The sequence below is a fragment of the Myotis daubentonii genome, chromosome 14 (genome assembly GCF_963259705.1).
Source record: "Myotis daubentonii chromosome 14, mMyoDau2.1, whole genome shotgun sequence".
In the NCBI taxonomy this organism is placed as follows: Eukaryota; Metazoa; Chordata; class Mammalia; order Chiroptera; family Vespertilionidae; genus Myotis; species Myotis daubentonii.
In genome coordinates, this window is record NC_081853.1 from 36,571,498 (window position 1) to 36,596,237 (window position 24,740).

A 24,740-nucleotide genomic window follows, 5' to 3' on the forward strand; every position below is an offset into this window, starting at 1 on the left:
CTTTAATTTTTTTAAATTTAAAGATGATAAAAAAAAACATATTTGAGGGGAAAAATTCCTTCCACAGCTATTTTTGCTAATGTATATTGCCTTCAGGTTGTACACATATATAGCATAGCTGTTATTAAAGGATGCTTTTTGTTTGTTCAGGGTCTAACTTGTCATGATCCAGCCACAGTCTCTAATTTACTCTTCTTTGGATTTATGAAATGCTTAACCAAGTTTAAAAGTCTGTGATTTGTGGCCATGGTTCAAAGCAGAGCTAATTGACTCCTGTGGGGAAAAATGGCCTATATGGGATAAGAGCTTCAGTGTCTTTAGAACTACCCTCTAACCCAGTGGTTCTCAACCTTGGCTGCACATTAGAATCACCTGGGAATCTTTTTTTTGTGTGTGTGTGTGATACAAGTTTTTTTTTTTTTAATTTTGTTTTATTGCTTAAAGTATTACAAAAAGTATTACATATGTCTCCTTTTTTTTTTCTCCCCTTGACCTCCCCCTGGCCTCCGCTACCCCCCAGTGTCTTGTGTCCATTGGTTATGCTTCTATGCATGCATACAAGTCAAAATCCTGATTTCTGGGCCTCATCCTCTGGAAATTCTGTTTATTTGTTACTAATGTTGTGGCCCCACCCCATAACAAAGAAACAGAATTTCCGGAGGATGGGGCCCAAAAATCAGGATTTTAAAAAGATTCCCAGGTGATTCTAATGTGCAGCCAAGGTTGAGAACCACTGCTCTAAGGCTTCCATTGCATCTTCAGTCACATTTTCAAATGTAATGATTCTGTACCTCATTGTGGCCAGCAGCAAACTACATTTTTTCTGTATATTGTGGTATTTAGTCAAAATAGGAAGACTATTTATTTTTACACATTTAGATGTATTATTTACAACCAAGACAGAAAATGGAATAATTCTAAAGTTTCTGCCAAAAACATGCTAGTATGTATTTTCATCCATGAATATGTGGAGGGTATTTCTTTTCTAATATGCAGAGCTTAAATAGTAAGGTCCCACCAACAGGTGTTGATACTTGTTTTTAAAATAAATGAGGAATCGTAACAGATAGTTTGTTTTTAAGGTTGCGATTTTTTAAAAATAAGATATGAGGGTCTAATAATTTTAAGAATAAGAATAACATAACACTAGCTATTTTTCTTGAATCTTCCTTTCCATTTCACCTATTGGCGTTGCTGTAATTGCTTGTAAAGTTCTGGAATTTGGGGGAATTTTATTAAATAAATAATTTCCCTGATTCTTTGATTATAAGGCTTTGTGTGTGGCAGGAACATTAGAGTTTGATTTTCTATATGAATCTTTTAAGGTTTACCTCTTTGGTTAATATACTTGGCTTCTGATCTTCAGATAGTAGAAAAAGAGAATAATGGTAACTCATAATTGACATGGAAGGAAAGAAGAGGATATTACCAATAGAAAAAAAAGGTTATGATTTTAACCCATCCTTAGCGATTTCAGGCATAAATTGACTATTTAAAAGAAGCTGTGACTGATTGCTTTCCTGAAGTACAAGTGCAAGTGGTTCGTTCCTGCTCTTCAGACATTCCTGATTTTCATGTCATTTGCAAAAAGAACTTTTTATGGAATTTCTTTCATTACTTCTTGTCCTCAGTAAAGGAGGTAGGAACTTGACCTCTCTGTGTGTTAGTTCTTTTATGGCTCAGGCGACCTGGAAAGCCTTCTCTGAAACCTTAGGCTGGGAGTGGTGGCTCTCCTCTGGTGTTGTAGCTCCCTGACATGCTTCTGTGTGGCTTCTAATCATGTGCTTTTGAAATTTGTTATTTCTGCCATCTCCGCGATAGAGTGCTATAGGCTTTTTAGTACTTCCACAGTATTTGGCTCGCGATGCTTAATAATTGTTTATTGAATTTAATTAAACTGAAAGCCAAAATAGAAAACATAAAAATGGCCTATCTTATGCTTGAAGTTAACAATATAATTGATGAGTGTAATATTCCATTATTATACGTATCAAAACATTGGAGAGTAAAGGTGAGGGTGGCTTTTGGCTTAGTATTCTCATTTAGTGCATTTTTAGTGTATTTCCCTAGGGAACTAAGAGTCATGTCGCTGTGTCTATGCTTAATGTGTATACTCCATGTGCTTTTGTCTCCACAAAAGGAAAACATGAAAAGCATTTGGGGCTGTTGCCTCGATCTGACCTGTGCTTGGGCACTGCCAAGAGGAGTGACAACAACCACTCTGCGGTGCCCTGGAAGGCCACTTTCACTTTATATTAACTCACCTGAGAAAGGAGGCAGAGGCAGGCTATATCACCCATAGTAAGAGCACATGGGAGTTAGGCCTGGGAGGGTGTATGTTCCCAATGGCAACTTCTAAGGGATTTACAAAGGAGACAGAGTTGGTCATCAACGTGGAGGTACAGCTCTCAGTATTCCTGGAAGCCCCTTGGAGATACGAGGAGGAGAACAAAAAAAAAATAAGGTGATCCATGGAACCATGACATCATCAGCTGTCCATGAGTCTGGGCAACCTGGGGGATGTTAGTAGGAGTGGTCAGTGGAGTTAATACGCGGAATTCTAATCTGTGGGAGGAGACCTTGTCCAACCAATAGGAACAGGCAGGAGGAGCTGTAGGTGGAGCCAGCTAGCTAGCTACTTAGCTGAGGTGTTTAATGATCCTATCCTGCAAGTCAGAAGAGAAACTATGAGAAATGATGTTGGGCGACTTGTATCTTGGTCTCCGTGGACAACTTTCCTAGCCTCCCTGAGTATTGGGTTTCTGCCTAGAAGGTAAAAGATAATATCTGTGTCTTAGAGTGGTTGTGGGGTTTAAAGAAGGGTAGTAGCGCTTGCCTGGCTTGCTGTAACTGCTCACTATCTTAGTTCCTTCCTGACCATACAGTTCTAGTGTGAATCATCCTAGAGATGAAGGGCCACCCCCCTAGGGGTTCCTTAGCTCCTGTTTTGGACATGGTAGAACTGTTTTTAAAGAGCAAATGATAATCTAACAATTTTCCCAAAAAGGGTCACCTGTCAGAGAAACTTTGGCTGGGAATCAAGCTGATGACAGACTCTCAGGTTACCCAGAGCCCTTACTACAGTGGTTCTCAACCTTGGCTGCACATTAGAATCAACTGGGAATCTTTTTAAAATCCTGATTTCTGGGCCTCATTCTCTGGAAATTCTGTTTCTTTGTTATTAATGTTGTAGCCCCACCTCATTACAAAGAAACAGAATTTCCGGAGGTTGAGGCCCAGAAATCAGGATTTTAAAAAGATTTCCAGGTGATTCTAATGTGCAGCCAACGTTGAAAACCACTGCCTTACTACATATAACTCCTGAGTATTGGATACAGCAGTGCATGTTTAAGATTTATAGTTCATCTGTCTCTTTGCTTTAAAAATAGTGTCCATTTAGTATGGAAACCTGTGTGTTCTTAAGGGGAATTGGAGGAAGGTGTCTGATATTTATGAGGCCTCTGAGTGCCAGATTCCCCTTTACCTCCATTATTTCATTTGAATCTCACAACCACCCTGTAGAATAAATGATTATCCTTTTGTAATGATGAGGAGATCCGGGCCAAGACAAGACAAATCTAGTGGCCTCAGGTCATCATCAGCTACTAGTAGGCAGAGCCAGAATTTAGACCCAGGTTTGCCAGGTGGTAATACCAGTGCTCATTAACCTCCCGCATTTGCTGAAATGCAGAACAACTGCTTGAAAGGAGAGGTTTCAAAGACAGCACTGGGGGTGCCTGGAAGGCTGTGGGCTCTTGCAAGGCTGGGTGGGGTCCTGCTGGTAAACCCAGGGCCCAGCAATGGCTGGCCCATGGCAGACTATCTGTAAATATTTACTGAATGAAGGAAAGTCACAAGTTAAGGTAGAAAACTAAGTATTTCAGCAAGTGGCAGGTTGTCAGCAATACGAAATTTGTCATCAACATTATTGAGTTACCAAAAAATTTGTGACATTTATTAACACAGACTCCATTCAAATGGCTTTGCAGTCATTTAAAAGATCTGTGTTTAGAATTAGACAATGCGTGAAAAAAACTGACACAAAATAAAATTCAAAAGATGTCAACAATTTTTTACATGACTAAAGAGGCACACGCTGCCTCTGGAAGAAAGTAAACTGATAAGCCTAAAAATATCTTTTAAAAAGTAATGATATAAATTCTGATTCATGCATTCTCCATTTCTTTTCCCTAAAGTTTAAATGTTCCAAAGTTGACATTTTGGAGATTTTAAAGAACACTATTTATTTTCATGTAAAGGAAAGCACAACTTTCAATCAGATTGAAAATTAAAAGTAAATTTAGGAAGTAAATGCATTATGCCAGTTCTTGACCAAATAAATGAAGCTGTTAGCTATATGTTTTATAAGTATTTTGATGATAATGTAAAGGGCTAGCTAAACTGGTATTTTATTAGTAACCATAGAACCATGGATTTATCAAGCCTGGGATCTGGTGGAAATTCTAATTGGTTAAATAAGTCAAGTTTTAGTTAAACGAAGATATTTCACTAGAGGTAGGCAGCTGCTACGGCCTTAGAGCTTCCCCCTACACCTCATTTCTCCCTCCTCCAGCAGGTAGGAGCTCTAATAGGACAGCCAGATACATCAAGATGCCTTTTCCTTTTCGTTCATTGTGGATTTAGAACTAGCTAAAACCAATCCTGTCACAGTAAAGAAGAAAGCTCCCCCGTGCCCCCTAAGTAAGTGCCTTTAGTGCTGGATGACTTTTCCTTAGAAGTTCATTTCACATTTTTAGTGAAGATACACCAAGTATTTTGCAGTTTCATACAACCTGCGTTGAGGCTGACGATTTCGTTTTCTTGAGGGGGATGGAATGCCTCTTGAGTTGTGTGAAGAAGCTGTTGCTGACAACATTGGCAGCAGTCTGGGTCGTCTTTCAGTGGACAGGCAGCCTTGGTAGTCAAAAGGAACTTGACATTGATGGCATCTGTACCACAGGATGAAAGTAGTCACCATCTTTCCTTTGGCTATGTCTGTATAGATATTGTAATTCTGTGGCCTGCACATTATTTTCAAGTGGTTGGAGAAAGTTGAATTGTATCAACTAGGTGAAAACTAACATAATTTGCATTTGTGGAGCCTCTAAACTTCAAGTAAAATATGCTTTTAGTAACACTAAGAAAAAAATATCCATTGTCATAATTACCTGGTTGCAGTATTAGTTTTTAATTCCTTTTCAAGATATATCTGTGTTATAGCATACATTACAGCTTCTTACATAATATCAGACATATGAGGTCATTTAAATAGTATTTGATGATTCCTTGTGGTTATTTAAATATGGAGATCTAATTAGGGCCATTTTTTATTTCTCCCCCTTTTTATCCTCATTTGGAGAACAGTTAACCTTGCTTTTTCTTTATAGATAGAATGGCTTTTGGGGTGACATGAGGGTGAGTGAACATTATGGAATATTTTAGCAATGGCATTCATTTGTAATTTTTCAAGTATAAGACCCATAAAATGTTATTTCTTCAAAAACATTATATTACCCTTGCTTACATTTATGTGTCAGCCCTTCTTTCCATTCCCAAGTTCAATGATGAAATTTGCTGAGTGGTTGCTTTGGGCAAAGCACCACACTAGAAATGTCAGGAGGAGTTTGGAATTAAAGTGTGACAGGGCCCTCCCCTTAAACAGCTTGTCATGTAGACCCCTACTGCCTGTACATTAGTTAGACCCCTGGAGTTATTGAGCACTGCAGTGTGGTTAATCGGAATTGACATGTGCTGTGCATGTGCACTCTGGTTGAATTTCAAAGACTTAGTATCCAGGAAAAGAAGACAATATATCTTAATAATTTTTATATTGATTACATGTTGAAATAATAGTATTTTGGGTTAAGTAAAATAAATTATTAAAATTTATTTCATCTGTTTCTTTGTACATTTTTTGTGATGGCTAACTAGAAAATTTTAAATTATATATGTGACTCGCATACTTTTTTGGGCAGCACTGATTGTATCCCTGCTTTCCTTCCAGTGCTGTCATTAAGGGAAAGTATTCATCTTCCTGAAGATGATTCAGTGTTTTTCCCATAAATACTCATATTTATAACCACAACAAACAATAGCAATCAAAGTATAACAGAATATATGATTTATTAACCCTTTAGTTAGCCCATTATTATGTAAATAAATGACTAGATAGCACAGATTTTTCTTTCACAGTATGATTAAAAAAAGAAAAGATACTGAAACCTAGGTTCCCAGGTGCTTAGAATAGAAATAAAAGAAAGCAATGGGCCCGGGGGAGAGCCATCCGTGCATAATGAGGACTGCTTGAAGTATGTTAAGATGTCTGGAAGCATATCTGAGATTGCCACTTGTCCTGGAATGATGTAGGCAGAAGAGAAAGCTCTGATTAAGCCCTTGTAAAGTGCTCTTTATAGGAGAGAACTATGACGTTAGTAAGAATAGCGATAAGATCAACCATGTTAACTAGAATGTTTGACATTTATTAAGGGCATCAAGAACTTCAGTAGGCATTTCTACATGATCTTGTTTAATGCAACAGCCCTAGAAGACATACGGTCATCATAGTCCATGTTTCAGTAGCATCAGGCCAGGGTTAGTTACACAGGAAGTGGTGGTGCCGAGTCAGGCCCCCGGCTATTGCAGCCAGACATGCTGTGGAGGCCGTGGAGAACATCGGCCAACTGACTTCCCTTTTGTTATAAGAGAATAGAGTGTTGGTAGCTGGAAGTGAGCTCTTAGATGGCAGTTTTGTGCAATCTTTAACCATTTAGATCAGTGAGATTAATTTGGGGGTTAATTTCAGGTGAACTGTTTATCACTGTCCAGTAATCCCAGTAAATAAGACTTGAAGACTTATAGTGTAATGTAGCAGTCATAGTTAGGTCACCTCCACAGTGCTTTCACATTTGTTACCTCATCCGTGCTTTACCAAGCCCTTTAAAGTAATTAAGGGCAAGTAATTACTTTCCTCATTTTATAAAATGAGGCCACAAACTCAATTAGTGGTGGAGGTTTCAAGAGGTTTATTAACCTTACCAAGGCTGCTCAGCCAGTAACCGTGGATCTAGGAGAACTCAGCTCTGGCTGGCAGAGTGGGCCAACTAGACAGTCGGGGGACCAGGCCAAGCCAGCTTTTCAGGGCTGCCTTTGCACTTAGCAGCTATAACTTTGAGCACTGAATCCAATTAGAAACCTCCCCCCCACACACACACACACAGTATTTTCCTGGAGAATTAAATCTAGGGAATTGTTACAGCTGCTGGAAGCCCACAAGGCCAAACGGGGGGCTGGTGAAGCCATCAGAGATTAGCAGCAGCTAATTTAATTGTGTTAAACATCCCCACCTGCAGGGTGGAGAGACAGGGAGCCCAGTGGCCATGAGAACCTCCAAGGGGATGAACCTCTGCTAGCCTTTCCCCTGCAGAGAGAGGAGGAAGGAAAACCATCCAGATTCCCTATTTCTCCTGCCCAACTTCCAGTCCTCTGCCGGAGCTACCTGGACATAACCCAGCAGGCATCCAGCTGACTTGGGATCAGAGGAAATCTGCTAGTGGGATCAGCTCACTGGTCAGATAGAGCAGATACAAGGTTGCAAGAGGAACTGATCTGCCTAGGCAAACGATTACCTCTGAAAGGGGAGAAGCGGGGAGTGATAGGTCCTGCCTAACAGAGTTGGGAATTCAAAGAGATAATGTTTATAAAATGGCTGTTTCTAACAAAGGTTAGCCCACCTCTCCTTTCCATGGGAACAACTGCAGTTAAGGTGGACAGTAGTTACCGTGTGGCCTAGAAAGCTTGACTGTGTGACAGGTGAGAATTTGCATCCTGACCATCTTTCTGAGCACTGTGAGCAATTATGGATTATTGTAGTCCCTTCCACACTTTATTCCTTTTTGGAATTTTCTTCTTTCTCAAGTTATAAAGAAATCCATTACATTATCTAAATCAAGGACACTTCCCATGTTGTCCTGGGGTCAATGGGCTACAAGTGCTAAGACTGCTCAGAGGGAGCTCATACAGGCCATGTTGGTTGTCACATATTCCCAGTCCTATCTTACTTTGGAGAGCCTTTGATCTCAAATGTTGGTCTTATTAAATTAAAAAAAAAGTTCTACAGTAATGCTTTTAAAAGCACAATGAAATTATTTGAAAAACATTATAATTGGAATAGACATGCTTCAGCTAAAAGTTTCAGAGGACAGAATTTGATTTCTGTGTTGCCATTATAATTTCCTGTAAACCCAAATGAACTTTACATCATATTTAGGTTGGGAAAGGAGGGGAGATGCATAAAATCAGATTAAAAGAGAAACTGTTTGATGCATTAAACAGTTTAGATGCATTAAATGCCATGAGCCACAAACTCAATTCAGCAACCTTCTGAAGGGTTTCTAAACTTGGAGAGTTGAGTTTTGAGGTGACTGTGGGACAGAGTCCTAGATTGTTAGTGGTGACACATATGACAGTGATAATGTCATGTGTGTAATACATTTCATTTTTTCAAATTTGAAATGAGAGCTACAATACACATGCATATTTGTGGGGAACGGGCATGATTTGACCTCCACCAGCTCCTTCACCCTGCCTCGCACCTCACTTTTTTGCTCCAGCTCCAAGACCTCACACTCCAGTATCCACTTCTAACAACTGCATTTCCTCTGTGAAGGTCTTCCTGGCATATTGCCTGCTCTCCACAGTGTCATCCACACCTCTGTTAGTCACATCCAGCAGATCACGGTCCCTATGTGTGTATCGCTTCTCCTTTCGTGAGCTACACAGGCATTGCAGGAAGATGAGACGGCGGGAGAGGCAGGAATTGAGAATGGGGAACCTGATTTGCAATGTCCAAGGGTGCATGGTGGACCCAGGCTGATTTCTGCAGGGCTTCACCTCATGGGACTCATAGGAGAGCAGGACTCTGCACAGCCAAATTGGTAGTCTCATCATGTTCCCAACAAGGTCCATGCAGATCAAAGAGGAGCTGCCGCTGGGAGCTGGGCAAGAACTCAGCTCTAGCCAGGCAGACTCAGAATTGGGCCAAGGGTCCAATCCCACAAAGAGGCAGATGGGGGAGAACTAGAGCAGCCGCGGGAAATAAACATTAAGTAGCTATAGGACTAGGCCACTGGTTCAGGGCAGCAAGACTATCCAGGCCTCACAAACAGGTAGAGATGGGACTCAGACTGGATAAGGTGAGGCCTGCCTGTCAACTCAGCATGGAAACACCCCTGAAGCTGAGATTAGACTTTGGTTATCTCCAGTGCCTGGAACTTAGTAACGACTTTGCACATATGGTCACTTTCAAGTAGGGTGACCATACATTTCAATTTACCCAGAAAAGTCCCTGTTGTTGTGGCATTTTTATTAATAAGCTCCATCTTCATCCCCCCAAGTGCTCCGATTTAGATGTCACTCTGCTTGGGGGAATATGGTCTACCAGTTGGTAGTGGGTCCCACTATCCCAGACACACGGGTGCTGGGACCTTGTGTCTTTCCCCCTCAATCTCTGAAGATCCTCCCCGGTTAGAAACATGGGCCTGAGCAAGGCATTGCAGAGTTACACAAGTGAATGGAAGAGTCATCTTCAAATCTCTCAGAAATCAGAGCACTGTTTAGAAGTGGCTGTTGTTATAGAAACCCAATTCTTGCGATAAGGACAGCCTCCTGCATTGTAAGGTCTTTTAGTGAATAGTTTGCAAGTAAAATTAGCCCCTTTTTTGCTTCTGGATAACTTTAATGAAATGAAATACAGTATTAATTAGATGTGTCATTCTAAGCTTACATTATAATACCTTTATATAAAACCTAAGCACACCTTGTCAGTGCCTATAGTTCATTCTCACACCAGTATCTTGAAGCATATTAATAAAAAGCCCATCTAGATCTAGCTCTCAAAAGTACAGTGTGCAGCATGTATTTGTAGGATTGCCTGAGCTGCTTGGTTTTATGTACTGTACAATTACTAATGGTGCTTGCTGTGCTGTGTTATTTAAAACATGAGCCAGGTTTAGGAAGCTGTATTCAGAATGAGTTTTGTACCTGCTGCATGGATTTAATTGTACATTTGCTACTTGTACTTTCCTCCCAGTAGTTAAGTTTACAGCACTAAGGGTTGGAAATGGTGACACAAGATTTCACTGAGGCAGTTAAATTGCTTTAGTCACTGGCAGCATAGACCATTTAAAATGCATTAATGATGAGATTGTGCTGGTTTTTAAAACTGCTTTTCATTTCAGTTTGATGAGCTAATTAATTTGAAGGGACTTGTGGTTTTAAAAGGGTACATGATGATTCAGGAAAATGGCAGACCCGGACCTCCTGCAATCCAGATTGGCATTGCTCTATTTTGTACATGCTCTAGATTAATCACTCGAGTCTTATGGATTCCTGCCATGTAGGCATTGGCATTTTTATTGATTTCTTAACCCAAGTGTGGCTTTTAATAAAAAAACATTGGGCTTCCTGTGGGCACGACATAAAGTGTACGTTGTTGCTGTAAGTCCAGTAGCTACAATGATTGGGAAGGCATATGTGTGCCACTTCAGTGATGTTTGTGTTAGAAAACCTTTCATTTGTGTATAACACTTCTAAGTAGAAAAGCCGAGGGTTTATAATTTACTATAATTTTAAAATTGTTCAATAATTTAAAATTTTGGATTTTAACAATGTGTTCTATAACATTTGGAGATAATTTTAACTGTTCAAAAGTTATTTTTAAAGTATTCCGGTTTCCCTCTGGTGTTAGAAATGGTGATCCTTCAAGTGGTAATTTTTGAGTTCATTCATTCATTGTGTGTGTGTGTGTGTGTGTGTGTGTGTGTGTTAATAAACTGTATAATAGTTAAACATGATATATCCTTTAGCTCAGTGTTATTAGACTGTTGAGGCAGAAGCAAAATAAATACCTACATGAATGGCTGGTGATTTTTAAAATTATAAAACAAATGAGACCTTATCCATTTGTTGACCCTTCATAAAAGGCGGTGAGGTGTGTTTGCACACGCAGGAAAATGCACATGATTATCAGTTTTGTACATATTTGTATTTCTTCTGCCTGTGGCACAGGAACATGAGCCCCCAAGGCTGAAGAGATTTTCTCAGAAGAGGTGCCGGCTCTTCTCCCTCCTCTTGCTTGCCTCCCTCATCCTGCCTCACCACAGGAGCTTCTTCAAACGTTACAGGCTCTTTCCTATCTTATGTCTTTGCATATGCTGTTCCCTGGTTAACTAGCCTTCCCTTCCTTTTCATTTTCCCTCAGGATCCAGCTCACCGTCACCTTTTGGGGAAAGTTAATGATGATTTCCTCCCCTGCTTTCCTAAGGACTTTGCTCCTTCACAGATCTGTTCTCTTTCTCGTGCATCACTAATTCCCCCCCTTTTTACCGGACAGATCCCTTCAGCATAGAAACCTGCTCTGATATCCCCAATATGAATATGCAAGGAAACGCTGTCTTCCTCTCTCCACCGGTTCCTTTCCCTGGCTCCCGCTTCACAGCCTTCACTTCACTCACTGTTCCAGCCTTCATTTCCTTTTTCTTCTCCAGCTCACTCTAGAGGCCCCTTTTTACTACCCCAAAACTGCTCTTGCCAGGGTCATCGGAGAACTCTGTGCTGTCAAATATCAAACATACCTCACTAACTTAACATCAAAGAAGTCATTGCGGAAGGATTAAAGGAACAAAAAGATATGGGGCTCAGAAAAGAAAAAGTAAAGTAGCAGATGTGAATCCCCTATATTAATAATAACATTATGTGAACAGATTTGGTAATCCAATCAAAGGCAGGTATTGGCAGACTGGATTAAAAAAATCTAACTACATGCTGTCTGCACTTTTGGTTCAAAGATACAAATAGGTTGGAAACAAAAAGATGGGAAAAGATAGATAATACAAACAGCAACTGTAAGAAAACTGGCGAGGCTACGCTAAATTCTGACCTCAGCTCTCAGAAGCATTGTTGGCTAGTCTGTTCCTATTTAAATACTATTCTTGGCTGTAACACCATGCTGGGGTCCTGTCCCAGCAGGTCCAGGGGTCCCCAAAGGTGTGGACGGAATCGGCAAAGAAGGAATGACACGGAGACAGCGTTCAGTTGATCAGCAACCTAGCCAGGATCTCTAGCCAGGTTCTGGTCAGGATCTCCAGTGAAGTTCTGGTTAGGATCTCCAGCCAGGTTCTGTGTCCATGTTCTCTTGCTAGGTTCTCCAGTCAGGTTCTCCAGGTTCTCCAGCCAGGTTCAGTCACCAGGTTCTAGTCAGGTTCTCTTGCCAATTTCTGTAGTCAGGTTCAGTCCAGGATCTTTTGCCATGTTCTCTCGCTAGGTTCTGTCTCTAGGTTCTGAGGCCAGTTTCTGTCCAGGATCTTTTGCCATGTTCTGTCTCTAGGTTCTGTGTAGGTTCTGTGCCTCTTGGTTCTGTCTTCTAAGTTCTGTCTTCTAAGTTCTGTCTCTTTCTGTCTTGTTACATCTGTATTTATACCAGTTGATTCAATCCTATCAATCTCTATTACAAAGGTTAGGGCGTTTCTTATCTCCATTCCAGGGAGTAAAGATTATGTAGCTTAAGCATGATTGTTCGTAGTTAAAGTGATTAATTACCCGCCTGGCACTTAGTTGAGGGGTTTTATTCCCTCCCTAACTTCAGGGGAAAATCCCTACCTGGGGAAACAACCTTTCTCAGAGAGGTGACCTTGGTTAAAACACATAGTGCCAAGAAGGTGAGCAAACATTTTAAGAACAGTATGCTATATACGTCAGGTCCCTTGAAACATATGCTGTGCAGATGTTTCTATCCTGCAGTGACTGTGTCAAGCAGCAAGGATGGACCGGCTTCCGGCAACACCACAGTCTTCTGGAGTCACTGTCACATCTTTAGCTTCAGCTTTCTTGCCTCTTGCTGGTCCTTCTTTTTCTACCTCACCTATAATGTTGGAATGCAGTAGATTCGGTCCTAGGTCATCTTCTCTTCTCTTTTTCTTGGCTAGGTGATCTCATGTGGCTACCAATGTGCTGTGGCTTCCAAATTTATATCTACAGGCTTGACCTCTCTCCTCATTTCTGGATTCACATAGTAAACTGCCTGCTCGACATCTCCACTTGGATATCTAGAGGCACCTCAAACTTACCATGTTCAAAACAAATTACTGATTTCCTCCATCACACTATTCCTTAATCTTTTCCATCTAAATAGATGGCATCATTGTGTGCCATTTAATCAAGTTATAAACTTGTTTATTTGAGATCTTTTTTGTTACTCAATGTAGGCATTTATTGCTATGAACTTTGTTCTGACATTTGCTTCTGCTGCATCCCATAAGTTTTGGTATGTTGTGTTTCTATTTTCATTTGTCTCAAGTTATTATTTGATTTCTCTTTTGATGTCTTCTTTGACCCATTGTTTGTTCAGTAGTAGCATGTTGTTTAACCTCCACACATTTATGAATTTTCTCTTTTTCTTCTTGTTAATTGATTTCTAGTTTCATATGATTGTGGTTAGAAAAGATGGTTGGTAAGACTTCAGTCCTTGTAAATTTATTAGGACTTGTTTTGTGGCCTAACATATGATCTATCCTGGAGAATGTTCCATGCACGCTTGAGAAGAATGTGTACTCTGTTGCTTTTGGATGTAATGTATCTATTAAGTCCATCTGGCCTACTGTGTCATTTAAGGCCAATGTTTCCTTATTGATTTTCTGGATGATTTATCCACTGATAGAAATGGGGTAGTAAAGTCCCCTACTGTTATTTATATTGCTTTCTATGTCTCTCTTTATTTCGTTAATATTTGCTTTATATATTTAGGTGCTCCTATGTTGAGTTCATCAGTATTTACAAATGTTATATCCTCTTGTTGGATTGACCCCTTTATCATTGAAATTACCAGGTCATCAAAGGGGCTACTGTTCTGACTGCATCATCCAGCCAAGTAAGACATGGCTCTTTCCCTCAAAAAGTTCACTTTCTACTTGAGAAGATAAGGCGAACCCACATAAAACAATTAGAGAACTCAATAAGACAATAATTAGGAGTTAAATTACATGGTAGAGACTATAAATACCGTGTGAGTTTGGAGAAGAGACAGCAGTTGAGGGCTGGACTACTACAGGCTCATGAATGGCTTTGAACTTAAAAGAATATTTTGCAGAAAGCTGTTTCCCCTTTGTATGATTCATTATTTTCTTTATTTTTTGTTTGTATGATCTCATTGTCTTCCCTACACGTGCGCTCAGACACACACAATAATTTCATATGCCAAAATAAACCATTGGATTAAAAAGCCCCAGAAAGAAGTTGTTGTTTTTTCTCAACAAGATAATATAGAAAGAAAATATTAAATAAGATGACTGCATACTAAATTGTGGGTGAAGCAATTTTCCTTAAAATTTTTAATTTTAGAATGATTTTGAAAATATTAAAATTTCTAACGGAAAGAGCTACTGTTCTTCTTTCTCTGCGGTGGATGTGGCCTGAGGCAGTAGCTTTGCTTATGCACAGATCTCTCTGCAAGCTGTCTTTCTGAGTCCCAACTGCCCCTGAGTGGCCATAATTTTCTCTCAATGCCAAGCAATGGCAGATTTAAGGATAAAAAATTAGAAAAAAAACTCTTCCTCCTAAGCCATCGAAATAGTGAAGAACCAGTACAGTTTTTGGGGGGGTGGAGGAGGGGAGATTGTGAATGTGAAGTTATTCTTAGAATTGATCCTATTTGTAGCTAAAAATTCACATTATGTGATTTGACTTGCATACCTTTTGAAATTCAGTTTGACGTCTCAGACAGTTATTAACAAAGTTATGTAATCACATCTGGAAGAGCTCTGCAGTATAGGAAGTCGGCAGGCTTTATGATGTGCTGGGTAAGGAATTCCCACATACACAGCTGAGGAGCACTGACAGTTTTCACACTAAAGTGGCCCACTTAAGTACCATTATTATAGATCATAAATTAAAATTCATTAGCATCAACGTTTTCACTGGGATGTAAAGTAGCGCCAGTGTAGTTTATAGGGGCTCAGTGCTCACCATTTTTTCATTACTGGAGAAAACCGATGGATTTTATTGCCGTTTACATTGGACACAGATGTGCGTTATGGCTTTATAAATTTACTTTGAGTAAATACTTCAGTCGTAGCGAAAGTGTTTCTCCAAAAGAGTGTTGTCGAAAGGCTTTACTCATTGTCTCTGCTCTGCCCTAAGCTTTCATCTGCAGGCCTGGGTCAGAAAGGCATCTCCTTCCACGCTCTCTCCCCTCTTCCAGGTGCACTGCTGGCTTCTTGGCGTGAGGCTTCTGGTGGAAGCCTCCTGGTCCTCCTGGTCTAGGTATGGTCTTAGGCTGCCCTGTGTACCTGGGCCTCAGGGGCGGGACCTTCTGAGCATTCCTGTCCTGCTCCCCAAGGCAGCCTCGCTCTGCTCTGCCTGTGGTGAGTGTGGGCAGGAGACAGCGTTCCGGCTCCCTCCTGGTGGTAGCAGAGCTCTGCTTGTATGGTGCAGGCTCCGGAGTCCAAGAGGTCCTTCTACACTAGTAGATCTTTGCCTGGCTGTACAGGTGGATGGATGTTGCTTCTACCCTTCCCCCAGTAGCCCCAGGAGAGAGAGGGCTTGCTGTCCTTGCCCTAGTGGCTTAGGCTTTTGCCGCATGAGAGGATGGTTGGGGAAGTAGGCAGAGTTTCACGCTGTCCCTGGCAGCAGCATCACCTGCTGCATGCCGGTGCCCAGAGAGTGCCCTCCCGTCTACTCTGTCCCCAGTCTTTCTCAGGAGCACCCATGGAGACTTATAAAAAAGCACAAACTCTCCTTGTGTCTGGGGCGCCCAGTTGCTCTAAACCGGCGGTTCTCAACCTGTGGGTCGCGACCCCTTTGGGGGTCGAACGACCTTTGCACAGGGGTTGCCTAAGACCATCGGAAAACACATATATAATTACATATTGTTTTTGTGATGAATCACTATGCTTTAATTATGTTCAATTTGTAACAATGGAAGTACATCCTGCATATCAGATATTTACATTACGATTCATAACAGTAGCAAAATTACAGTTATGAAGTAGCAACGAAAATAATTTTATGGCTGAGGGTCACCACAACATGAGGAGCTGTATTAAAGGGTTGCGGCATTAGGAAGGTTGAGAACCACTGCTCTAAACTATCAGTTAACCTGATAACTGATCACTTAACCCTGCTAGTTCACAATTGGCCTTTAGGAATTCCTTAAAATTTCAGCTAATTTCTTTCTTACCTGCTTCCACATGGCCCCTTCTTCCCATGCTCTGCTAAATGTGAAATGGTCTCTATGTCTTGTCTCTTCTTAGAAGGGCTCATCATTCTGGAATCAGTTGTCTTGATTGCCTTGTGACCACGGTTCTGTTGGGTACAAGAAAAGTTACGATCTTATAGGTAGTCTGGCTTTTTCTATGTATGTGCTGTGGAGTGGGCAATTTGTTGGAGCGGGAGTGACCTTTTCTTTTGGCTTTCTGCATTGGAAGCCATCATCTGAGGAGGAGTTAGCTTTGGGGATTCAGTAGAGGGCATCATGGAAGAGGAGACCAACAAGGAGAGGCGTCCATGGGCCAAGTGGCTTTCTGTTATTTGCCATAAAGGCCCTTCCACGTGAGTGGAAAGCAGTATTTGACCATCCCTAGATTTTCTTCAAGTTATTTTATTCTTTTTCAATTTATGAGATCTTATAAAATGGCCTTCAGAGTGACTGCTTTTGCTCCAGATTCTCCCCACCCCCCTTTTTGCTCACCTTGGACAGCACATCAGAGTTTTTAAGATGTGTGAGAAACCTCGCAGAGCAGCCCTGATGTGCCCGGTGTGACTGACTCTTTCAATGCACTTATTATTATTGAGCTGAAGAAAGGGCAGGCTTCGCTGTGCTTCTTTAATGAGCTCAAGTATTTCTGGTTTTGTTTGTTTGTTTGTTAAGGATATAAATTTCCTTAAACCCGTGTTTCTCGAGTCTCTTTTATCCTAAACCCCCTTCAATAAGCATAAAGATCTCTTACTCTTCTTTGATTCTATTTATAAATCAAAGTAAATAACTGGACTCAAAACAAAGCAGGAGAAACGCTCCTGCTTCCACACCACATCCTCTTCCCTTCCCCTTCCCCATTGTTATGTCCCCACCCCCTCGCCAGGATTACCCTCATGGACTACTTGCTGAACTTGGGCCTGGACTCCTCCACTGTTTTTGCCAATGCATTGAATCTGGATATTGACTCATCATTTTCTCGTGAGGTTTACTGGAAACAAGTCAGTTTTGAAATGCAAGAGCAGTGCAGGTAGGATAGAGGAGGCAATTCTCGAGGCTCCACCCTCAGATCGCTTTCCTCGGCTCCAGAATGAGCTGGATCCCTTGGCTCAGTGCCATGCACGTTGCTCCCAGCGGAAGCAGCGAGGCACACCTATTAGATACCTCACTTCGGGATGAGAATCTATGAAATGTCCCACACCTATTTGTGAAATTGCTACTACCTCTCAACTATCCCAGATGGTAGTTTCAATGCCCAAAAGGTAGTGGTAAGCTTCTATTACACAAAGTGGGCAGTCTTCTTAGAATTATGTATGTTTCTCCATAGAGCTCAATATGGCTACTTCCATTTCTGATGTTAAATATAAGCCCTGTAAAATATTAATTCTTTGTGAATTTGCTGTGGTTAGTTTGCTCAGCCTCTTTCTACTCATTGGTTTCTTAAAGTCAGTCCTGGTACAAAATTGTTATTCTGTAAGTAAGTGTTGGTTAAATGTATGGCTGAATCTTTAAACCTCTTTCCAGGTCAAAATGTTATGATTATCTTAATCTAGAATTGAGAATTTCAGGGTTGCTAAGGAGGTGGTTTCTTTTGGTCCAGACTGAACCTGTGATTTGTGTTCTTCCTTTTGATGGTACTAAGTGCCGACAGAGCAGCAGAAATGCCCCCATGGACCAAGTTTACATTCTGTTGTTTTCACCACTGAGAAGCTTTAGGTGACAAGTACTTACAATATAAGAGTCAGCTCTGAAACTATTTCTGTGGGGTGTCCCCCAAACCACTCATAAAAGGCAGTGTTTATTAAAATACATTTCATTTTAAAAATTGAGCTGTCAGCTATTAAAGTGTGTATACATTTTTGGGGACACCCTGTGTAATTATTTTGAAGCACTTCCACCTTAGCAAAAACTTGGGTTATTTTTTCCTTTGGTTTTAGTGATTGATGCATATAAGTTATATGCATTTAGTTTTAGTTAAAAATACTATATGTATAGCACATGTAGTTGAATCATTTTTCATTGTTATATTTAAACTAATATTAAGAGGCAACATCGAAAATAGATCCGAGCTTTGATACTGACCAGCTGCTTAGCCAATCACCACTGGGTGAAAAAGTGAAAGCCAGGTAGATGAGCAGGAGTGGGATAAGGATTCTGGGAGTCTGGTGCCTGGAGGGCCTGGATCTTCTGCTGTTGAACCTCAATTCTCCTTCCCTCCGGCACCACTGCTTTTGTCCCTCTTTCCTTTCCTCTTGGCAGTGAGGACCAGCTTGCCTTCCCATCCAACTGTTGCTTCCACCCAGTGATTCCAGTCCATCCAATGATGAGTTCTTTCTGGTCTCTAAGCAAGCACACTCCTCTATCATTGTTTCCTGATAGCTTTATCTGCTAGCAAGCAAGGAGAAACAGACCTTCTCATTCAGGCCTCAGTGCTGTGGAGAGGACAGGATGGTTCTAGACAACAGCAGACTGAGGGGAAGAAGAGCTAGGAAGTGTCTGGTAAGGGGAGACCCTGCTGTCATTGCAGTAGCCTGTGCTAGGGTGACCGGCATGTTCACGTGTCTGCAGTCGATGGTCTGAAGTCACTGGTCATGGCCTGGGCTGGCTTGTGAAAAGCAAAGCAATGTTTTGAAAGCTGCAAGCATGGTGTTTAAGCTGCCGACTGCCCTCCCCATGGATGTGGGTGTGTGAGCATGTATGTTATGTTATTAACCTACTTTGCAATAACAAAGAGACCTAGGAAATTACAATATATCATTTGTAATAAATTAGAAAGTGGTAGTTGAATATTGGTCAATATGTTTAAAATAACAGAATGAAAGATTATAGTGCTGAAAAATGAGATCTATATTTTTAATGGATAAATGGATAAGCACCTCCATTTATCCTTGTGACATATTTTTCTAGTAGCACTTTTGGGGTATAATTTATAAAGATAAAATTTCCTTAATTATTATGTTGCTTTTATTAAAGGTAAGTGTGGTGTAAGTGTTTTAAAGATAAAGACAGCCTTCATTCAGAAAATAGGAAATGTATACATTGGTTTCATGCCCTTATGCCTGGCTGGTTACAAATTTTATGCCAACTTGCTTGAATAGGTAGAATAAAATCTGCACATTAGGTTTTGAAGCAGTTATAATACAATGTATCTTATGGATGTAATTACCACAGTTTTTATGTCTTTGCACTTTATTGTTCTAAGGTTGCAGTTGTAAAGAAGTACTCCGCCTTGTGGCTTTTATGTTTTATCTTGGCATTCAAATCACAAAAGCCTCTATGGTTCATTTTGAAACTTTGAGGGAAATGATACCCATATGATTTAAAGTTAAACTTAATTACCTTCTGCAAATTGCTTTTGGAGTCTAGGTAGTAAAAAAGTAAAAGTGGTTTTAAATTTGAGAGATAGAGAATAGCATAATTGCTTTTTAGAGATTTTATTAAAAATAGATTCTCCCCAGGGCAGGAAAGTTAGCATTGCCTTTGTATAACATTTTCTTGCTTTTTTTTTTTTTTAAAAAAAATATGTTTTTATTGATTTCAGAGAGAAAGGGAGAGGGAGAGAGAGATAGAAACATCAGTGAAGAAAGAGAATAATTGATTGGTTGCTTCCTGCACACCTCCTACTGGGGACCTTGCCCGAAACCTGGGCATATGTTCTTGACCAGAATTAAACCTGGGACCCTTCAGTCTGCAGGCTGATGCTCTATTCACTGAGCCAAACCAGCGAGGGCCATGCTCTTTTCTTTATTGCCACGAAAGTTATATAATTCCAATCTCCATCTCTCGTCCTTATTTATGAATATGATCAATTACTGAAATTTTATCACAAATTCCATGCCCATCCTTAAAGGCAATATCATGTTTCAGGTTAGAATTGTGAAAGGTGTTGCTCTGGCCAGTATTACTCAATGATTAGAGCATCGGTCCATGCATTGAAGGGTCTCTGGTTTGATTCCCAGTCAAGGGCATGTGCCTGGGTTGCAGATTTGATCCCCGCACCAGTGGGGGCACATTCAGGAGGCAACCAGTTGATGTATCTTTCTCTCCCTCTTCCTCTCTCTCCTTTCCTCCCCCGCCCTCCCTCCCTTCCACTCTTTCTAAATATCAATGGAAAAAATACCCTAGAGTGAGGATTAACAATAACAACAAACTGCGAAAGTTGTTGTGAGGTCATTTGAGCAATTATGTTTTAAACTAGAGGCCCGATGCACGAAATCCATCAAGGAGCTCGGCCCTCACAGCCGCGGCAGCTTGCCTCAGCTCTCGCAGCCCCAGCTTCATCCAGAAGGTCGTTCGGCTGTCCAGTCTAATTAGCATATTACGATTTTATTATTATAGATAATAAAGGTATCCTTACATCAGTGGTTCTCAACCTGTGGGTCGCGACCCCTTTGGCGGTCGAACGACCCTTTCACAGGGGTCGCCTAAGACCATCCTGTATATCAGATATTTACATTACAATTCATAAAAGTAGCAACATTACAGTTATGAAGAAGCAACGAAAATAATTTTATGGTTGGGTCACAACATGAGGAACTGTATTTAAAGGACCAGAAGGTTGAGAACCACTGCCCTACATGAAAGGACTTTCATCCACACATAGATGTGGTGTCCACTCCTAAGGTGGGCACCTGTCCCATTGTGTAGGGAAGTTGAGGATGGTGTTACTAGTGTTGTAAACTTCTTTAGAAATAGATGCTGCCTGTAATTTTTCACTTGGTAGTGTTAATAATCCGTTAATATTGGAAATACTTAGGTGACACATTCTGAGCATTAGCTTGGTTCGTGGTAATCAGTTTTATTAAATCAACTCTGGAATTTTAGAGGCACCTCCCACTGCACTTGTAATCGAGACATTCTACTCAGATTTAACAAACCTGCAGCAGTAACACCGTATCTATCGACATATTTAGGACCAGGAATAATCTAATATGAGATTCAGGAGGGCCAGGGATTTCTGCTGGAACCCCAGTGTCTACTTAGTTATTACTACATGGCTTCTACTGAGCTGCTTTTGGTCATTTGTTCTGTATAGTTTCCAGAAATAGCTCAGACATTGTAGTGAGTCAAAGTGGTCAGGAAGTGGTTTTCAAAATTTAGTGTACATCCCCATCACCAAGACTGTTGCCTAAAATGCAAATTCCTGGGCACTGCCCCCTAGAGATCTGGTACCATGAGCGTGGGAATCTGCATTTTATCCAGGTAGTTCTGAGGCGAGTGGTCTAGTGACAACCCTTTGAGAAACATATGTGTAGGAAATGTATGTACAAGCAGGCTGCTTCCTGGGTGTCTCACCTGTGCAAATGCAGGCCCCCCATTCGGAAGGGCCCTGCACATGGCTTGTTGTTCTTCTCTTACCTTCTTGAATTGTTAATAATTTTTGAACAAGCAGTCCTGCATTTTCATTTTTCCCTGAGGCCTGCTAATTATGTAGCCAGCTCTCTATACAAAGGTTTTATTGGATGTTACTGAAATTGTGTTTCTTGGTACCCATGAATTGCAGTTGTTCAATAATGATTTCTTCCCTGTTTGTGTTCAGCTGAAATGCCAAGACTACTTCTAAGCTTTAGAAGTCAATGAGTATCATTCATCATAGGACATAGGATAGGAAATCCTAATAGTATGATTTTTTTTCTCAAGACAATTAAATATTCCTAGTCTTGAACATAGAAGCCTATGTTTGTTATTCTGATACACTATTTCTTTTTCTCCTAGGATGGCACAAAACAGAAAAGAGAACGGAAAAAGACCGTCTCATTCAGCAGCATGCCAACAGAGAAGAAGATCAGCAGTGCGAGTGATTGTATCAACTCAATGGTTGAGGGTTCGGAGCTCAAAAAGGTTCGCTCCAACTCTAGAATTTACCATAGGTATTTTTTATTGGATGCCGACATGCAGAGCCTGAGGTGGGAACCATCAAAGAAGGATTCTGAGAAAGCCAAGATTGATATTAAATCCATCAAGGAAGTGAGAACAGGAAAGAACACAGACATATTCCGCAGCAATGGCATTTCTGACCAGATATCTGAAGATTGTGCGTTTTCTGTCATATATGGCGAGAATTACGAGTCACTTGATTTGGTTGCCAACTCTGCAGATGTTGCGAACATCTGGGTTACGGGACTGCGGTACCTAATTTCTTATGGAAAACATACACTTGATATGTTAGAAAGTAGCCAAGACAACATGAGGACTTCCTGGGTTTCACAAATGTTTAGTGAAATTGATGTAGATAACCTTGGACACATAACTCTGTGTAATGCGGTGCAGTGTATCAGAAACCTCAATCCTGGCTTAAAAACCAGCAAAATTGAGCTTAAGTTCAAAGAATTGCACAAATCCAAGGACGCAGCTGGTCCTGAAGTTACAAGGGAAGAATTTGTTGAGGTTTTCCACGAGCTTTGTACTAGACCCGAAATCTATTTCCTTTTAGTTCAGTTTTCAAGCAATAAAGAATTCCTCGATACCAAGGACCTTATGATGTTTCTTGAGGCAGAGCAGGGTGTGGCACACATAGATGAGGAAATAAGCCTTGAAATTATTCACAAATATGAGCCATCCAAAGAGGGCCAGGAAAAGGGCTGGCTCTCCATAGACGGGTTCACTAACTACCTTATGTCACCCGACTGTTATATATTTGACCCGGAACATAAGAAGGTCTGCCAGGATATGAAGCAACCTTTGTCTCATTATTTTATAAACTCATCTCATAATACATACCTAATAGAGGATCAGTTCCGAGGCCCCTCTGATATCACAGGGTACATTCGAGCTCTTAAAATGGGTTGCCGGAGTGTTGAATTAGATGTGTGGGATGGGCCAGACAACGAGCCTGTCATCTACACGGGCCACACCATGACCTCTCAGATAGTCTTCCGCAGTGTCATTGACATTATTAACAAGTATGCATTCTTCGCTTCAGAGTACCCGCTCATCCTGTGTTTAGAAAACCACTGTTCCATTAAGCAGCAGAAGGTGATGGTCCAGCACATGAAGAAAATTTTGGGAGACAAGCTCTATACAACATCCCCCAATGTGGAGGAAACATACCTACCATCCCCAGATGTCCTGAAAGGGAAGATATTAATAAAAGCAAAGAAGCTGTCCTCCAGCTGCTCTGGAATGGAAGGAGACGTGACTGATGAAGACGAAGGAGCAGAAATGTCTCAGAGGATGGGAAAAGAGAACGCGGAGCAACCCAACAGTGTGCCTGCGAAGCGGTTTCAGCTCTGCAAAGAACTGTCCGAGCTGGTGAGCATCTGTAAGTCAGTCCAGTTCAAAGAATTCCAGGTGTCCTTTCAGGTTCAGAAGTACTGGGAGGTCTGTTCCTTTAACGAAGTGCTCGCCAGCAAGTACGCCAACGAGAATCCAGGGGACTTTGTGAACTACAACAAGCGTTTTCTCGCGCGGGTTTTTCCCAGCCCCATGAGGATTGACTCTAGCAACATGAACCCTCAAGATTTTTGGAAATGTGGCTGTCAGATCGTAGCCATGAACTTTCAGACCCCGGGACTGATGATGGATCTGAACATCGGCTGGTTTAGTCAGAATGGGAACTGTGGCTATGTCCTTCGGCCAGCCATCATGAGGGAGGAAGTCTCCTTCTTCAGCGCCAACACAAAAGACTCTGTCCCAGGAGTCTCACCTCAGCTTCTTCACATCAAAATCATCAGCGGGCAGAACTTTCCCAAACCCAAAGGGTCAGGTGCCAAAGGTGATGTGGTGGATCCTTATGTCTATGTGGAAATTCATGGAATCCCTGCCGACTGTGCAGAACAAAGGACAAAAACAGTGCACCAGAATGGAGACACTCCCATTTTCGATGAAAGCTTTGAATTTCAAATCAACCTCCCGGAACTGGCCATGGTGCGCTTTGTGGTACTAGATGATGACTACATCGGGGATGAGTTTATCGGCCAGTACACGATTCCCTTTGAATGTTTACAGACTGGCTACCGCCACGTCCCCCTGCAGTCACTGACTGGAGAGGTCCTAGCACACGCCTCTTTGTTTGTCCACGTGGCCATTACTAACCGAAGAGGAGGAGGGAAACCTCATAAAAGGGGCCTTTCTGTGAGAAAAGGGAAGAAATCCAGGGAATATGCATCTTTGAGAACACTGTGGATTAAAACTGTAGACGAGGTATTCAAGAATGCCCAGCCCCCTATACGGGATGCCACAGATCTGAGAGAGAACATGCAGGTATGTTCTTGTGTTTCAGTGTTTACCCAATGGTTTTCCTTCTTAGTGCATGCATGTAGTTCATGGATATATTGGAGGGCTGTTTTTTGTTGTTGTTGTTTTTACCATAGTATACTTGATTTTAAATTATTTGTACATTCCAGTTGCTTATTAGAATTTTTATCACTAGTCTCATTTTTTTTTTATCGTTTAGACTTTTAAAACCATAGTTGGTATTGAGAATGTTGATAACATGTTCAAATCAGCCAGTCTCCTTGTTGATACATCATTCCTGATTGGAATCTGGGAGATGGTA

The 24,740-nt window shown here is 41.1% G+C and overlaps 1 protein-coding gene across 1 annotated transcript in view; it reads left to right on the forward strand.

The window, feature by feature from the left end:
- PLCL2 (phospholipase C like 2) overlaps positions 1 to 24,740 on the forward strand; it is a 166,840-nt gene that overhangs the window by 79,280 nt on the left and 62,820 nt on the right. The window contains exon 2 of the mRNA XM_059664046.1: positions 21,959 to 24,445. Coding sequence (XP_059520029.1) covers positions 21,959 to 24,445 — 2,487 coding nt within the window. The remainder of the gene's footprint in view (positions 1 to 21,958; positions 24,446 to 24,740) is intronic.